Below are 15,333 nucleotides of genomic sequence, written 5' to 3' on the forward strand. Positions count from 1 at the left end.
AGACTGGACTCAGGTCAGATTTGTATAAGTGCCTTTACCACTGAGCCATCTTTCCCATCCAAAAGCTTGAGCTGTATTCATAGTTATCTAGTGCTGTATGTGTCCCAAAGGCCCCAGGTTCGATATAGCAGGTACTTTATACCATTTTTCCCCCATCATTTCTTTTTTCTTTTAAACATGTGTATTTTGTGTTTGTAAGTGTTTTGCCTGCATGTATGTATGTGCACACGTTGTGTGTCTGGAGTCTTGCAGAGTTCAGAAGAGGGTGCTGGATCCCTTGGAGCTGGAGTTAGAGATGTAAGCTACCATGCAGGCACTAGGAACCAGCCCCAGATCCTCGGCATGAGCAGCCAGTGTTCTAACCACTCAGCCGTCATTAGCTCCTTTTTAAATTTCTCTACAAATTTGTCAGTGTGTGTATGTGGGGTGGTGTAGGAGGAGCTAAGGTGGGAGGAGTAAAGAGAGTAAGAGGAGGAGTAAGGGAGGAAGAAGAAAAGGAAGAGGAGGTGCTAGGAGAGAGATGGAGAACGAGAGAGGGGAGGCTGATGTTCGCTTCTCTGTAGCAGTCAAAGGTAGTTGGTATATCTAGGTTGTGTATTGGGTTATACCTCTGATTGTAAGGGCATCTTGTTATTGATCATTACTAAATACACAAGCCTTTGGATAATCTAAGCATTAGAGTCTCATCTGTACCGAGCCCGTGTGGTTGGCAGAATGGTCCGGGCACTGCCAAGCCTTGTAGAGACAGCATGGAAGATTGGCAGAGCCATCTCCCACGCTGGCGTCTTGTGGGTGGCAGGGCTGGTGTCTCTGGTTGGCTGTTTTTAGCTGCAGTGTGTACGTGGCCTCTGGCCACATGATTGAGCTAGGCAGAGCTGCCACAACCTAGATAGTTGGCCTGACCAGTGGGAGTTTTTTAAAATAATTACTACAACAGGGTGGGGGGTGAGCAGGCCACAATGCCCTTGTGGAGGCCAGAGGACAACTCTGTGGAGTCCCTTGTGAAGAAGGGTTATAGTTGAACTCGGGTTGCCTGGCTGGCATGGCAAGCGCCTTGACCAATAAACCATCTCCTTAGCCCTTGCTTTTTTCCTTTATTTCTGTTTGTTTATTGTCTGAATTGGGGTCTTATTATGCAGTCTTGGACGGCCTTGAACTCACAGAGATCTGCCTGCCTCTGCCTCTTAGGTGCTGGGATTAAAGGTGTAAGCTACTTTTCTTTTCTCTCTCTCTCTCTCTCTCTCTCTCTCTCTCTTTCTTTCTTTTTTTGCTCTTTTTCTTTCTTCTTTGCTTTTATTGTTGTTGTAAAATTTTATCTTATTTTATTTAGGTTTATTTGCTTATTTTATGTATATGAGTACACTGTAGCTGTCTTCAGACACACCAGAAGAGGGCATTAGATCCCATTACAGATGGTTGTGAGCCATCTGAATTAAGCTCGGGACCTCTGGAAGAGCAGTCAGTGCTCTTAACCGCTGAGCCATCTCTCCAGCCCTGATTTATTTTATTTTTAATTAAGGTTTTATTTTTGCTTTCTCTTTAGTTGTGGAAAGATGCTTCATTTGCTTTAAAAAGTATGAATGAGGGAGAGGTGGCTCAGAGGTTAGGAACACTAGCTGTTCTTCCAGGGGACCAGAGTTCAGTTCCCAGAACCCATGTTCACAATCTCCCATAACTCCAGGATCTAGCGCCCTCTTCTGGCCTCCATGGGTACCCACATACATATGGGATACACACATACAGACACATGCATAAATACAAGTAAAAACAAATCTAAAAAAAAAAAGTGTGTGTCTAAGTTTGGTATAGTGTCTGGTTATGAATGGCTGAAGCAGAAGGATCCCAAGTTCCGGGCCATCCTGGGCTACATACACCGTGGGACTTGACCAACCAGACACACACACACACACACACACACACACACACACACGAAAATGAAAAAAAAAAAAAAACAGAATGATTTTAAAGAGAAAGGTATTTAGTAGAAAGCTGGATGCAGCAGACCAACGTTTCACTGAGGAAAGAAATAAGGATGCACGCAGGGGTGCACAAATGTTCTGTGTGGAAGTGTGCAGACAGCTGCTGGGTTTTGAAGGCATCTGCTGGTACACTGGTGGTGTAAATGAACCAGGCTTGAAATAAACAGGGAGGAGATGCTACATGCATCTTCTCAATCAACCTCATTTCAAGTGGAATAGCCCATAAAGTTGCTATCATCCAGAAAGTCGATGGCAGGAGTTGAAACTCAGTTCGAGTATGCCGTTTTAGCCAGGAAGATGTGATTAACAAAAACATTAGAATAAAACAAACAGCAGAGTTAAATATTTATATGGTGTTCCAGAATGGAAAGCATTAAATGGACCACAAATTCTTCTCAGGCCTTTCCTGGAATACCCAGCACTGGCTAGTAAGCTTACTAACAGTTCATCGACACAGTGACGTGTGTGTGTGTGTGTGTGTGTGTGTGTGTGTGTGTGTGTGTGTGTGCTTGTACATGCCTGTGCAGAGGTCAGAGGTTGAGGTCAGGGGTCATCCTCTGTTCCCCTCTATCATACTTTTTCATAGTGTCTCAGTAAAGTGGGAGCTTGCTATTTTGGTTAGACTAGCTGGCCAATGAGCTTTGGGGAATCTGCCTCCATCCTGGTCCAGTATTTGGGTTACAGGCTATGCATAGCTTTTGGATGGGTGCTGGGATAGTAACTCTGGTCCTCACGCTTGCATAGCCAGCACTTTTATTAACTAAGCCATCTCACCAGCCCCATGACCTCATTTTCTGCATGGCTGGGGCACTATAGTTTAAGAAGTATGAACATACCCGTTGGGTAGTTGGGACAAATATTTTGAAATCGATGCCATATTAGATTACTTGGCATGTGGTTTTAGGTTGATGCCCAGCTTTCATTTCTTTTAAAAATTATATGTAGCCTTGGCTGGCCTGTAACTCAACTCTGGCACAGGCTAGCCTCAGACTCATAGAAATCCATCAGCCTCTGCCTCTGCAGTACTTAAACTGTTGGGAGGCTTTTCAACTGGATAGAATTCTCAAGGCACTTAACCCTGGTGTGTGGGAGCAGGAGATGACCAACTAGGACTTTGTTAGAAACACTGTTACTTGAGAATAAAATGACCCAACAGGGTCTAATCCCACTTAGTTATCTATGCTTTTGTATATTTTCCTTGCATGGATGTGTTCAGTTTTGTTTGTCTGTTTTCCAGACAACATTTCTCCTGTGTAGCCCAGACTGTCCTGGAACTGCTCTGTAGACCAGGCTGGCCTGGAACTCACAGAGATACACCTGCCTCTGCCTTCTGAGTGCTGGAAGTAAAGGTGCATGTCACCACACCGAGCTGCATATGTGTTTCTGAAGAGGCAACCATACTATTACTGTGTTTCTGCTTAAAACATGAGAGCAACTTCAACATCAAGCAGCGTTAAGTAAGAAACACACGGAGTACCTCTCCTACTGGACATCTGTGATCTCAGCACTCAGAGGGCTGAGGCAGAAGGATCAAACTGAGTGTGAGGCCAGCAAGGTGAAATAGTGAGTTCTGAGCTAGCCTGGGCAACAGAGTGAGGCCCTGGTTCAAAACCAAACAAGCCATTCTTGTCCCGGCTGGGGATATGGCTCCGTAGGTACAGTGCTCACTACACAAACATGCTGATCTGTGACTATGTTCTTGAATGTGTTTATATGTCCCCCCCTTCTGTGTGTGTATGTGTGTTTGTGTATGTGTGTGTGTGTTAGGTCAATCTCAGATGTCATTTCTCTGGGGCTAGCCACCTCATTTTTGAGACAGGCTCTCTCGCAGGGACCTGGAACTTGCTGATTGGCAGGGCTGGCTAGTCAGCAAGCCCTAAGGATACACCTGTTTACACTTCTCCAGTGCCAGGATTTCAAGTGTGTGGCACAGTGCCCAGTTTTTACATGAAGGCTGGGGATCAAATTCAGGTTCTCATGATTGTCTGGCAAGCACTTTGCCAAATGAAGCATCCCCCAGCCCTCCTACCTTAAGTATACCAAAAGCAAAACAAACAAACAAAAACCTCACAACTCCCTTCCCCCCACCCCACGGATTTAATGAGCAATTTGATACAAAGTGAAGAACGGTCTCTTCCTTTACCAGAATCTTCTCTGCATTTTCTTGGAGGCATATGTAGCATTTTCTAATGCAAGCCACACTTTGCTGGGCAGATCTAGAACAGTTTAAATGTGGGCTCTCTGCCCTATGTGGACCAACTTTCCAATGCCCTTTCTCCTTCCCCAAAGCCTTTAGAAGCCAACCTTGGTCAAGCGGGCCAGGAAAAGCCCAGTTGTTATCTGGAAATATCTTTGAGTCAGGCATTGGGAGATTGACAGCATCCTACACCAATGTGAAGGACAGGAAAAGGACAGGAAAAGGACCCCTGTCTGTGGGGTCCCTTACATGCTGGAATTACCTGCCAGGTACTCAATGACCGCGGCCATGTAGACAGGAGCACCCACGCTGATCCGGTACTTGAAGGTTCCTTTCTTCAGGTAGCGCATCAACCGCCCTACTGGAAAGATGACACCGGCCCTGGCTGACCGGGACAGCTTGGACATTTTCTTCTTCCCACTCCGGCCTGACATCTTGCCTCAGTTTTCCTCTCAGCTTGCTGACAGAGTGTTCTCTTGGCACTTACACAATACTAGAAAGGAAAGAAGGCAGGATTGAGGCTGGCTGGAGACGTCAGAGGCACATCAGTGTGGCCTTAGGACACACTGGGACATTTCTGGCTGCCCCAATGAGGCAGCTGAACCCTGGCTGCCAGCAGGAGAAGCTGCAGGCACGAGCTGAGCAGGGTCTCTGAAGGGCATCTTCAACCCCCACATAAACATCCCTCCCCACGGGACAGCCCCAAGCAGCCAAGGCCAAAGGAAGCTGTCACAAGAGGGAGAAGTTGCACTTCTGTACCCAGCTGTGCAGTGATAGCCAAGATGTCATTTTCTTGTCCCCAGACCTCGTGAATATTGCTCTGTATGAAAAAGGGATTTTGCAGATGTGATTAAAGATTTTTTTTTAAAATACAGATCCTCATATACTTGAAATTGTCTGGGAATTCCTCATTTTATTGCCGCTACTTCTAAGTGCTGAGATTACAGGTGAGAGCTGCCACGCCTGGCTCCATGTTTTGTTTTAAAGACAGAGTCTCACAGTATAAGTCTTAGGTGGTCTCATCACATTCTCTATGTAGATCAGGCTGGCCTTGAACTCACTGAGATCTACCCGTCTCTGCGTCCCCAGTGCTGGGACTAAAGACATGCACCACCCCAGGCCATAACTTTAAGTGGTGTAAATAAGCTTATACATGTTTCTCAAAAGGAAGCACGTATTAGTATCTCTATAATGAAGTCTTTTTTTCTTTTAGCCAGGGTCTCAGGTAGTCCAGGCTGGCCTGCGATATAGCATGTTTTGTTACTTGGTGGGTTCTTTTTTCTTCCACCCCTTTTTTTCCCAAGACAGGGTTTCTCTGTGTAGCCCTGGCTGTCCTGGAACTCACCCTGTAGACCAGGCTGGCCTCAAACTCAGAAATCCACCTGCCTCTGCCTCCCAAGTGCTGGGATTAAAGGTGTGCACCACCACCGCCCGGCTCTTCCACCCTTTCAACCTAGCGCTAGATAAGAGAGACTAAAGGATAAAGGAAAGACATCCCTGCATAAAGTCGGGCTGGAACGGGGTCAAGGTTTATTAGATTACTTCCTGCTGAGTGCTTGCAGCAAGTTTGATCTTTGAAGTCAGGTTATCTAATTTCTTCTTCTTTGCACTTAACAAATCATGATCAATAGTGACCAACAGCAAACAATCAACAACCAAACAACACCTCCCCACCCCCCAACACTGCCTCTCAGGGCTCTAGCATTTATATATTCTCTGAAGAGGTCCCAGAATTCAAAATGTCACACACTCACAGAAACTATCTGCAGCTGGCAAAATCACGCCCCTGCTACAGCACGAGACAGATCACAGTCAGCTGCTATAGTCAGTCCAAAGCAGCCCCATATCCCACACCTGGGATTATAATAAAATCATATTCTTAAAATACTTCTGTGGTTTTTTTTTTTTAAGAAACTGAAACTCCAAAATTGTCACTGTATTGGAAGTTAATATGTAGTTGAGGATGACCTTGATTGATCATGCGATTCTCCTGCCTCCACCTCTTGAGTGCTGGAACTGCAGTCATGTACAACCATGACAGGTTTACATGGTGCTGGGGATCAAACCCAGACCTTTATGCACACTAGGCAAGCACCCCATCAACAGGGTTACATTCCCAGCCCCAGTATACCATTCTTTAAAGCAGAAGCCTTCCAAAAGGGGCAGTGTTAATGGATTATGTTGCCACCTAGTAACTGGACGGCAAACAGAAGCCACAGCAGAACCCAGAGTTTGGCTCCTTGGGATGGGGAATCCAGGATGATTTGGGGGTACACTTGAAGTCAGCACAGAGAGGTGGATTCTGTGTAACTCACCAAAGGACAAGGCTACAATTTACTGTCCCTTATGAAGCCATCTTCTGAGTGAAGCGAAAGCAATCGTAGCATCCTGTACACAGTTTTGCTCATGTTCTTTTGAGACAGGGTCTTTTTATGTAGCCCTGTGGAACCTGTGTCAGGTTGGCCCAGACACAATCTTTCTAAGGCTAAAAATACTTGGTAAAGGACTGGGTTGGTCTCAAGCTGTTAGGTAAGGGAATACTCTGACCAAAAAAAAAAAATCATATACTATTTATAACTTATATAGTATAGATCATACTATGCAACGAAGTATAACGATATATAATTATGGAGCAGCATAAGTCACAGTAAGTAAATTGCATAGGACAAGCAGGGGCAGAGTAAAGCCATAGGCATTTCTAGGAAATGAATCAAGGCTCTCTGCTCCAGGGTGACGGCATTCCCTTGTTGATACAAACGAGAAAGTAAAAATAAACTGACATTCTTTCTGCCCTCCGAGGCGGCATCTCACATTTCCACGAGGCTGCCTTAGCCACAGCCCACGTGACAATGAGAAAGCCAAAGGCTCAAAGGATGATGGGAGATGACTGAATGGATGCCCAGCTGGTGGGAGACACACAGCTAGGGTTACTGAACCTGGCACAGGGGCATTTTCTTTTTATTTATTTTTGTATGTGCATATGTACGTATGTGTGTTTGATATATCTGTAGGTATGCGTGTGTTTGTACGTGTACTGGATAGTTTTATGTCAGCTTGTCATGGACTAGAATCATCTGAGAAGAGGGAACCCCAGTTGAGAAAATGCTTCCATAAGGTTGGGCTGTAGGCGAGCCTGTAAAACATTTTCTTAATTAGTGATGGATGGGAGAGGACAGAGCCCTTTGTGAGTAAGACTATCCCTGGGCTGGTGGTCCTGGGTTCTATTAGAAAACAGGTCAAGCAAGCCATAGGAAGCAAGGCAGTAAGCCTCTCCATGGCCTCTGCATCAACTCCTGCCTCCAGGTTCCAGCCCTATCTGAGTTCCTGTCCTAGTTTCCTACAGTGAGGGACTACAAGGTGGAAGTGTAAGCCGAATAAACCCTTTCCTCCCCAACTTGGTTTTTTTCCCCTTGTTTTTGTTTTTCATTTTTTGAGACAGGGTTTCTCTGTGTAGCCCTGGCTGTCCTGGAACTCACTCTGTAGACCAGGTTGGCCTCGAACTCAGAAATCCGCCTGCCTCTGCCTCCCAAGTGCTGGGATTAAAGGCGTGCACCACCACTGCCTGGCCCCAACTTGCTTTTGGTCATGGTGCTTCATCGCAGCAATAGAAACCCTAAGACCCTATGTGTGTATCTCTGTGTGTGTGTGTGTGTGTGTATTAGTGTTAATGTGTGTGTATATATGCATGTGGATATGTATGTATGTATGCATGTGTGTGTATGTATGTATATGTGTGTATGTATGAATGTGTATATATGTATGTATGTGTGTTTATGCAGGTGTGTATGTTTATGTATGCATGTGTGTATGTACGTGTAGATGTGTATATGCATGTATGTATGTGTGTATATATTTGTGTGTGTGTGTAGGGGGTGGGGAGCTTGCATGAATGGCACTCCACAGAGCACTACTGAACTCAGGTCATCAGGCTTAGTGGCACTTGCCTTTACACACTGTGTCACCTTGTAAGCTTTAATTTCCTGTTGCACCCTAAAGTCTGTTAGGGTTGAGATGTTTTACATATCAACTATGGAATTAAGAATACTCAGTCTTGAAACATTTCCTTCCTTCCTTTCTCTCTGTCTCCATTTCTTTTCTTTTTATTCTGATTTTATGTGTAGGAGTATTATTTATTTATTCATTTGTTTGCATGGCTGTTCATCTTATGTGTAGGGTTGAGCACCCTTATGCACACGCATACGTGCTGCATGCAGAGACCAGAAGAGGGCGCCAAACCCCATGACTGCAGTGACAGACAGCTGTGAGCTGGCACATGGGTGCTATGGAACAATCCTGGGTCCTCTGGAGGAGCAGCCAGTGTCCTTAACCACTGAGCTGTCTCTCTAGGACCTTCCCTTAACTCTCTGGAAGTGGGACATTTCTATCACCCCTCTGGCACCCACTTCAGGGCCCGGGGACAGCACGTAGGAGGCTGGAGAGAAACGTTACAGAATCTAGTCCTGCAGATAAGACGTGGCCATGGCAATCACGGACACACAGCAGTTGCCACTATCTGAACAAGTCTGCATGTGGCACCCAAGATGTGAGGGCAAGGGGGCACTGGCGGGGGAGCAGAGGGGCTTGGCAGAGATGGGAACGGGGAATGAGAGACAGTACTAGGGCAAACATGACTGCAATCCATTCTATACACATATGCAACCGTCAGAAAAGAAAAGCCTACAGAATTAGGCCTCTGTTTGCTTTGTTTTATAAAACAGATCTTACTGTGAAGTCTAGGCTAGCCTAGAACTCACTGCGTAGCTCAGACTGGCCTTGAATTTGAGATAATCCTCCTGTTTCAGCTTTCCAAATGATAGGATTATAGGTGTCAATCAACCCCCCCCCCCAATCCTTGATGGAGAACTGGTTCATTTATTGGGAGGAGAAAGGGGTACTTATGCCCATGGGGAGGTGGCCAGGGTCTCTGGGGCAAGGTTTGTGTGGCTGTGCAACATTGGCCAGGGCAGGGGTGTTGGAAGATGCTTCATGTACATATTCAGGGGCTGTAGGGTCTGAGGAGGAAATGGGAAAGAGACAGTAGGGGTGTGGGAACCTTATAAGGTCAAACAAGGACTGAAGCCTGGTAACTGTCAGGGTAATACATTCTTACTAGGGCTGATGGAAGAACAGCTCTATGGTACCAGACTGGGAGTCGGGAGAGAGCCAACTCCTGCCGTCCTCATGTTTAAAGTATCTGGGGTTGACGCTCCCTCAATCCTTCCTCCATAACCCTGGGCCATCATGGTCCCACATAGGGTTCCTTCAGGGTTTTTCTTTTTCTTTTTTCTTTTTTTAAAGAATTACTTATTTTATGTGTATGAATGTTTTGTCTGCATATGTGTGTGCATACCAAGTGCCTGCCTGAACTTGTGAAGGACATCAGAGCTCCTAGGACTGAGCATGTGGGTGCTGGAAGTTGAACCCAAGACTTTTGCAAAAGCAACAAGTGCTCCTAACCACTGAGCCATCCCTCCAGCCCTTCAGGTTTTGAGACTAGCAAGGAAATTTCAAGTGTTTCCCTAGGAAAAGGCACAGTGCCATTAAGAATGGGTCTTCAAAGATGACTTCTTCCTCTGCATCAGAAAGGGAGCAGCTTGGACAAGAGAAACAGACCTAACACCAAAGGCAGGTGACTCCCACCAAGAAAAGAGGACATCGGGGGTTTGTGGATCATTTCAGGTTAGTTCTGGGAGCTGGAGAAATGGTCCGGTGGTTAAGGGCACGTACTTCTCTTCCGGAGGACCTGAGTCCAGTTACCAGCACCAATATCAGTGACTCACAATTGCCTGTGACTGCAGCTCCAGGGAATTCAGTGTCTTTGGCTTCCATAGGTAAGAGCACAAACTCACACTCAAGACACACATAATTAAAAATAAAACTTAAAAAAAGATTACTGCATCAAGGCTATACCTCTGTGACAGAATATTTACCTAGTGTCCAAAAGGGCCTGGAATAGTTACTCCCTACCCCTGCCCCCTTGAGACAGGGTCTCACTGCATAGCTTTGATTAGTTTGGAGCTTACTATGTAGTCAGACTGGCCTTGAACTTGCATAGGTCTGTTTGCCTGTCTCTAGAATTCTAGAATTAAAGGGATTCCTGGCCTAAAGGTTCTGAGATAGATCCCTAGCACCACAAAATAGAGTTGGCATGATGATCAGATTGTAGTGAAGAAAAGGGGGGCGGTTGGTGTCCATAGATCACTGGAGTCACGATCCTAGAAAAACGAGTAAGAAGCTAAGTGTGATGGCGTAAGCCTGCAATCTCAGCACAGGGCAGAGGGAGGATGAGTGTGGAAAGGTTCCTGGGCTACATAGTAAGACCCTGTTCAAATGGAGAAGAAGAAGTAGAAAAAGAAAAAGAAGAGGAGGAGGAAGAGGAAGAAGGGGAAGAGGAGGAGGAGGAAGAAGGAGGAAGAGGAGAAAGAAGAATAAAAAAATAGCAAGGCATCAAAGAATGAGACCAGGAAGACAAATCAGGTACACGGTGAGACAGATCTTTAAGAAGATCTGGAAGGCCACACCCAGGCAGAAGGAACAGAAAATGTCAATGTGTCTGGTGAGTGAGTTTGTTGTAGAGTGGGGGACAGTGGGTTCAACTACAGGCAGCGGCATCATTGCTCTGGAGATAGCAAATCTCGGGGACCTCAAGGTGAAAAGAGAGAACCCAGGAAAGCTATGATTAGGAAGCAGCCCAGGTAAACAGAGGCCAGGTTGAGTGGGTAAGGTAAGATCTGGTGGACAGAATGACTTCCCTGAGGGGACATCTGGCCATTGAGCAGTTTTAAGCAAGACAGGAGTGAACTCCCGGCCAAGGGGAAAATCCTGATGGGAAGGCTGATCTGTGGTAGACTCTGGCCATGAAGGATTCTTTGGAACAAGAAGTCTTGGCTTCTGGAACTGAATGTTCCCTGATAGTGTCGAGACCTCTCTCACATCAGGCCTGAGAATCTGCACATGATGAACTGGAGTTAACTCACGAAGTGGCTCCTGCAGTTCCTGTGGAAGCTGAGGAGCATCCTGGCTGGGGTTGCAGGCTGAGGTGCCTGGCACTGGGCTGGCTAGAAGATAGCCTCGCAGCCCGGGCGGCTCCCCCACAGCCTCACCATTTTTTTTTTTAAGTTGGTGGTTGGAGGAACGTATCAGTGATTAAGAGCACTGGCTGCTCTTCCATGGGACCTAGGTTCCATTTCTAGCAGTTAAAGATGGCTAACTCCAATTCCAGGGGATCTAATGTCCTCCTCTGGTCTTCATGGGTGACACACACACACACACACACACACACACACACACAGACACCCTATAGAATGCCAGGAACTTCCAACAGAGTCCAAGCTGACCTCAAACTCATGATCCTCCTGTCCTGCTTTGGGATGACAGGCATGTGGCATTATGCTAAACTCATCCCTGAGATGAATGAAGTAGGTTTGGGGTATTTTATTACATAGTTCACCTACATTTTTTAAAGATTTATTTATTTATTTATTTATTTATTTATTTGAGCACAACTGTAGCTGTCTTCAGACATATACTAGAAGAGTGCATCTAATCACATTACAGATGGTTGTGAGCCACCATGTGGTTGCTGGGAATTGAACTCAGGACCCCTGGCAGAGCAGTCAGTGCTCTTAACCACTGAGCCATCTCTCCAGCCCCACCTACATTATTTTTTAAACCCTTCTATGCCATTAATGCGTTCCTGTTTCACATGTCACTTCCCCACTAAGTATCTAGGTATTCCTCAGAGGAACGAAAGCAGTAACAGCCCCAGAGGACCATCTCTGATGGTGGCACACAGGCACAAGATGATGTTGAATATGGAACGTGTCTGTGATTTCTGCATCCATGCTGTCTGAAGCTGCTGACCTCATACATGCCTTGCGAGTGTGCTCTGACTCCGTGGAAGCCAGAACCGAAGATTGGAAGTGTGAACATCTGACAAGTTGAGGAGGAGGGGTCAGGAGCCAGGAAATGTGGGGAGCACCAGCTGCCACTAACACTGTCCTAGGAGCTGGGAACTCAGGACAATATTACATGTCTCCGCCATCTCACTGTGGTTGTGGAAGTCAGCGGGGGTGCTCAAATGCACGGGCAGGAGGCTTTGTGCACCCCTATGTTGTTGGCTTCAACCCCCAAAACCTCTTTGTACAGCAGGGAAGGTGGCTCATGGCGTTTCTCTCATACATTTTAATATTTTATAAAATACACTTTCAAATTGTTTTGGTCAAGAAGTTTAACCTCTAAATGAAGTCAGTTCTAAACTATTCAGAGAAGCTGATGGTGGAGGTATACACCTGTAATCCCAGCTCTCCTCAGGTGGAAGCAGGAGGATTAGGAATTTAAGCCCAGTTTCACTCATGTATGTATGTATGTATATGTGTGTATGTATATATGCATATATGTATATATACATATGTATGTGTATGTATACTTCATATATGTATGTATATATGCATTTATATATGTATGTGTACATGTATATATGTATAAATGTATATATGCATGAATGTACATATGTGTATATATACATATATATGTATTTTATATATGTGTACACACACACACACACACACACACACACACACGGAGTTCAAAGCTGTTCTGCACTGCATGAGACCCTGTCTCAAACAAACCAACCCTCCAAACAAACACACAAACAAAACACCACACAAAACTATACCCCCCAATCAGTTCAGGGTCAGTTCAGGTTTACAAAGATGCACAGTGAACCCACTAAGCCAATTACACACTTTTTCAGCCACTGTTACATGAACCTCCTGCCCCGCCCCCAAGGGTTAGTAAGTCTGGTTGCCAAGGTTGCCAAGGAAACCAACTGAAAGGCCCACCATAGAGTAAAACAGGTCCTGTGGATATGCTGTGTGCCAAATGGACAGAAACACCCCTCACACAAACACACAGACAACCCCCCCCACACACACACACATCTTTCTAACACAAACCAGAATAGTTAGGCTTGTAAGATAACGCTAAAAACAAATGGCTTTAGGGGGACTTTAGGATGCTTAAAACACTCAGGAAGACAAATTAGCCAGGTAGGGAAAGTGGAGGTGAGATAGATGCCACAGGGAAGTTGGTTCTAGACTGCGAACGGCTCCTAAATGCAAGACTCCCTCCAGCAGCTCCAGACTTCCTGTTAGTCAGATCTCGGCACAGAGCAGGAGAAGCAGGGCAAGGTGAGGTCTGTCTGTGAAATTGCCCGAGTTATAGACTTTACCTAGGACCAGTGGGTTCTTGGTGTTAGGGAACTTACCTTCTCAGACGGGCTTGCTACCTCTAAGCAGCCAGGTGCCTCCGGGCAGTTGAAATTTGAGGGTTGAGACACCTTTCCCATTGCTAGAACCCACAGGAAAAGTAAGGGGGGGGTGCTTCTGGGAGTTGGCAGAGTCCCAAATCCACCAGGAAAGAAAACCTCTCACTTCCTGACCTCTGGAAAGCCCCCGCATCTTGGGACCACCCCCACCCATGCTTATTCTTTCTCTGCTGTAGTCAGGAGAAATCACCCTAACTCCTGCCTTTGCCAGGATTCCTCACACTACTTTTATCTTGGAAAGAGAGAGGAGTTCACCTTTGAGTGAGCTTATATCCACAGCAATGGTTCTCAATCTGTGCGCTGCAGACCCAATGACCACTGGAAAACAGATATTATATTCCGATTCAAACAGTAGCAAATTTAACAGTTACAAAGTAGCAATGAAAATAATGTTATGGCTGGGGTTCAGCCCAACATGAGAAACTGTATTAAAGGGTCATGGCATTAGGAAGGTTTGAGAACCACTGAGCTAGAGAGAAAGAGCCATTAGTGGGAAGATCCATTGCTATCTGACTAATAAAAGTTTACACTTGTTTACCGTCTGCTCTCAAACAATTTGGCTCCCGCTGGGCATAGCTTATGGATGACAATCTACTCTGTTTGTCTACATACACTGTAAACACTGTGAAGAAAACACTGGGTTAGCTAAGAGTGCAATGTGAAATGACTTCGACCTCCCAGGGTCCCCCTGGGGCTCCCATTCTCCAGGCTACCCATGAGGTCCCTTAATGAACTTCAAGAAAGTCCTGATGTAAAAACACATCTGGTTTGTCCATAGCTGAAAGACCAGTGGCATAGACTCTCATCACAAAGGTGCACTTTGACCAGGATAGTTGTAAGCATACCCATGGGCAACCAGGAAATGCCTCACCAGTCTCTTAAAGAACATCACTTCAGAGGATGCTGAGAAGGGGACCTGAAAATCTATTGTTCTGGGCTCTGGTTTTAGGTCCATAAGGGCACTTATTAGTTAGATTTTGTTGACAATTCAGGACAAATAGTAAGTTGGAGCCCCCCTCAAACACAAGCAATAGACTGGGTGGGCCTAGTCCAGTAACTACTGTATTTCACTGACTTTATGGTGAACCTTTGTTTTGAATTGTTTTGCTGTGTGTGGGTGGGTGGGTGGAAACAATGTGTCATCACGGTATCAACGAGACACAGTACTTCTGGGTTATTTGTTATTGTGCAGCAAACTGTATAGATGTTGTGAAATTTATACCTCCCTGCCCTTAAACGTTTTCCATGGTATCATAATAAAGATAGTAACTTCAGGGACACACTGGAAGCTCCTACAAGCACTCTGGGGAAGCTGAGGAGTTTCTGGTGTCGGCTGGGCGCAATCACTTTTAGCTCATCATGGCAGGGGTCTTCAGATGATCTTTTCTTTCGATTTTTCTTCCTTTCTTGTGTGTGTGTGTGTGTGTGCATGTGTGTGTGTATAAGGGTTTATTTGTGTACAAGTGTGTGCGTGTGCACGTGGAGAACAGAGATCAACACTGGTCATCTTCCTCGATTGTTCTCAACCATACTTTTTGAGACAGGGTCTCTCACTCAACCTGGAGCTCCCAGACAAGGCCATATTGGCTAGTGGATGGGCTCCATGGATCCTCTGTCTTCACTCCCCCAGTGCTGGCATTGCAGGCATACATTATTGCGCCTGGCTTTTTACATGGGTGCTACGGCCATAATGCAGGTTCTCATGCTTGGGAGTCAAGGATGTTACTGAGTGAGCCATCTTTCCCTCCCACCCCATGTGTCTTCCTTTGGATGATATCTGGCTGTGGCAAAGTGGGGTTCTTGATTGTAGTTGTCAATCAGTGGTTCTC

The 15,333-nt window shown here is 45.8% G+C and overlaps 1 protein-coding gene across 1 annotated transcript in view; it reads right to left on the bottom strand.

The window, feature by feature from the left end:
* Macroh2a2 (macroH2A.2 histone) overlaps positions 1 to 15,333 on the bottom strand; it is a 46,085-nt gene that overhangs the window by 15,476 nt on the left and 15,276 nt on the right. The window contains exon 2 of the mRNA XM_034524182.2: positions 4,439 to 4,669. Within this exon, the coding sequence (XP_034380073.1) occupies positions 4,439 to 4,610 (172 nt within the window). The 5' untranslated portion in view covers positions 4,611 to 4,669. The remainder of the gene's footprint in view (positions 1 to 4,438; positions 4,670 to 15,333) is intronic.

This window comes from Arvicanthis niloticus, chromosome 20 (assembly GCF_011762505.2).
Source record: "Arvicanthis niloticus isolate mArvNil1 chromosome 20, mArvNil1.pat.X, whole genome shotgun sequence".
Lineage (NCBI taxonomy): Eukaryota > Metazoa > Chordata > Mammalia > Rodentia > Muridae > Arvicanthis > Arvicanthis niloticus.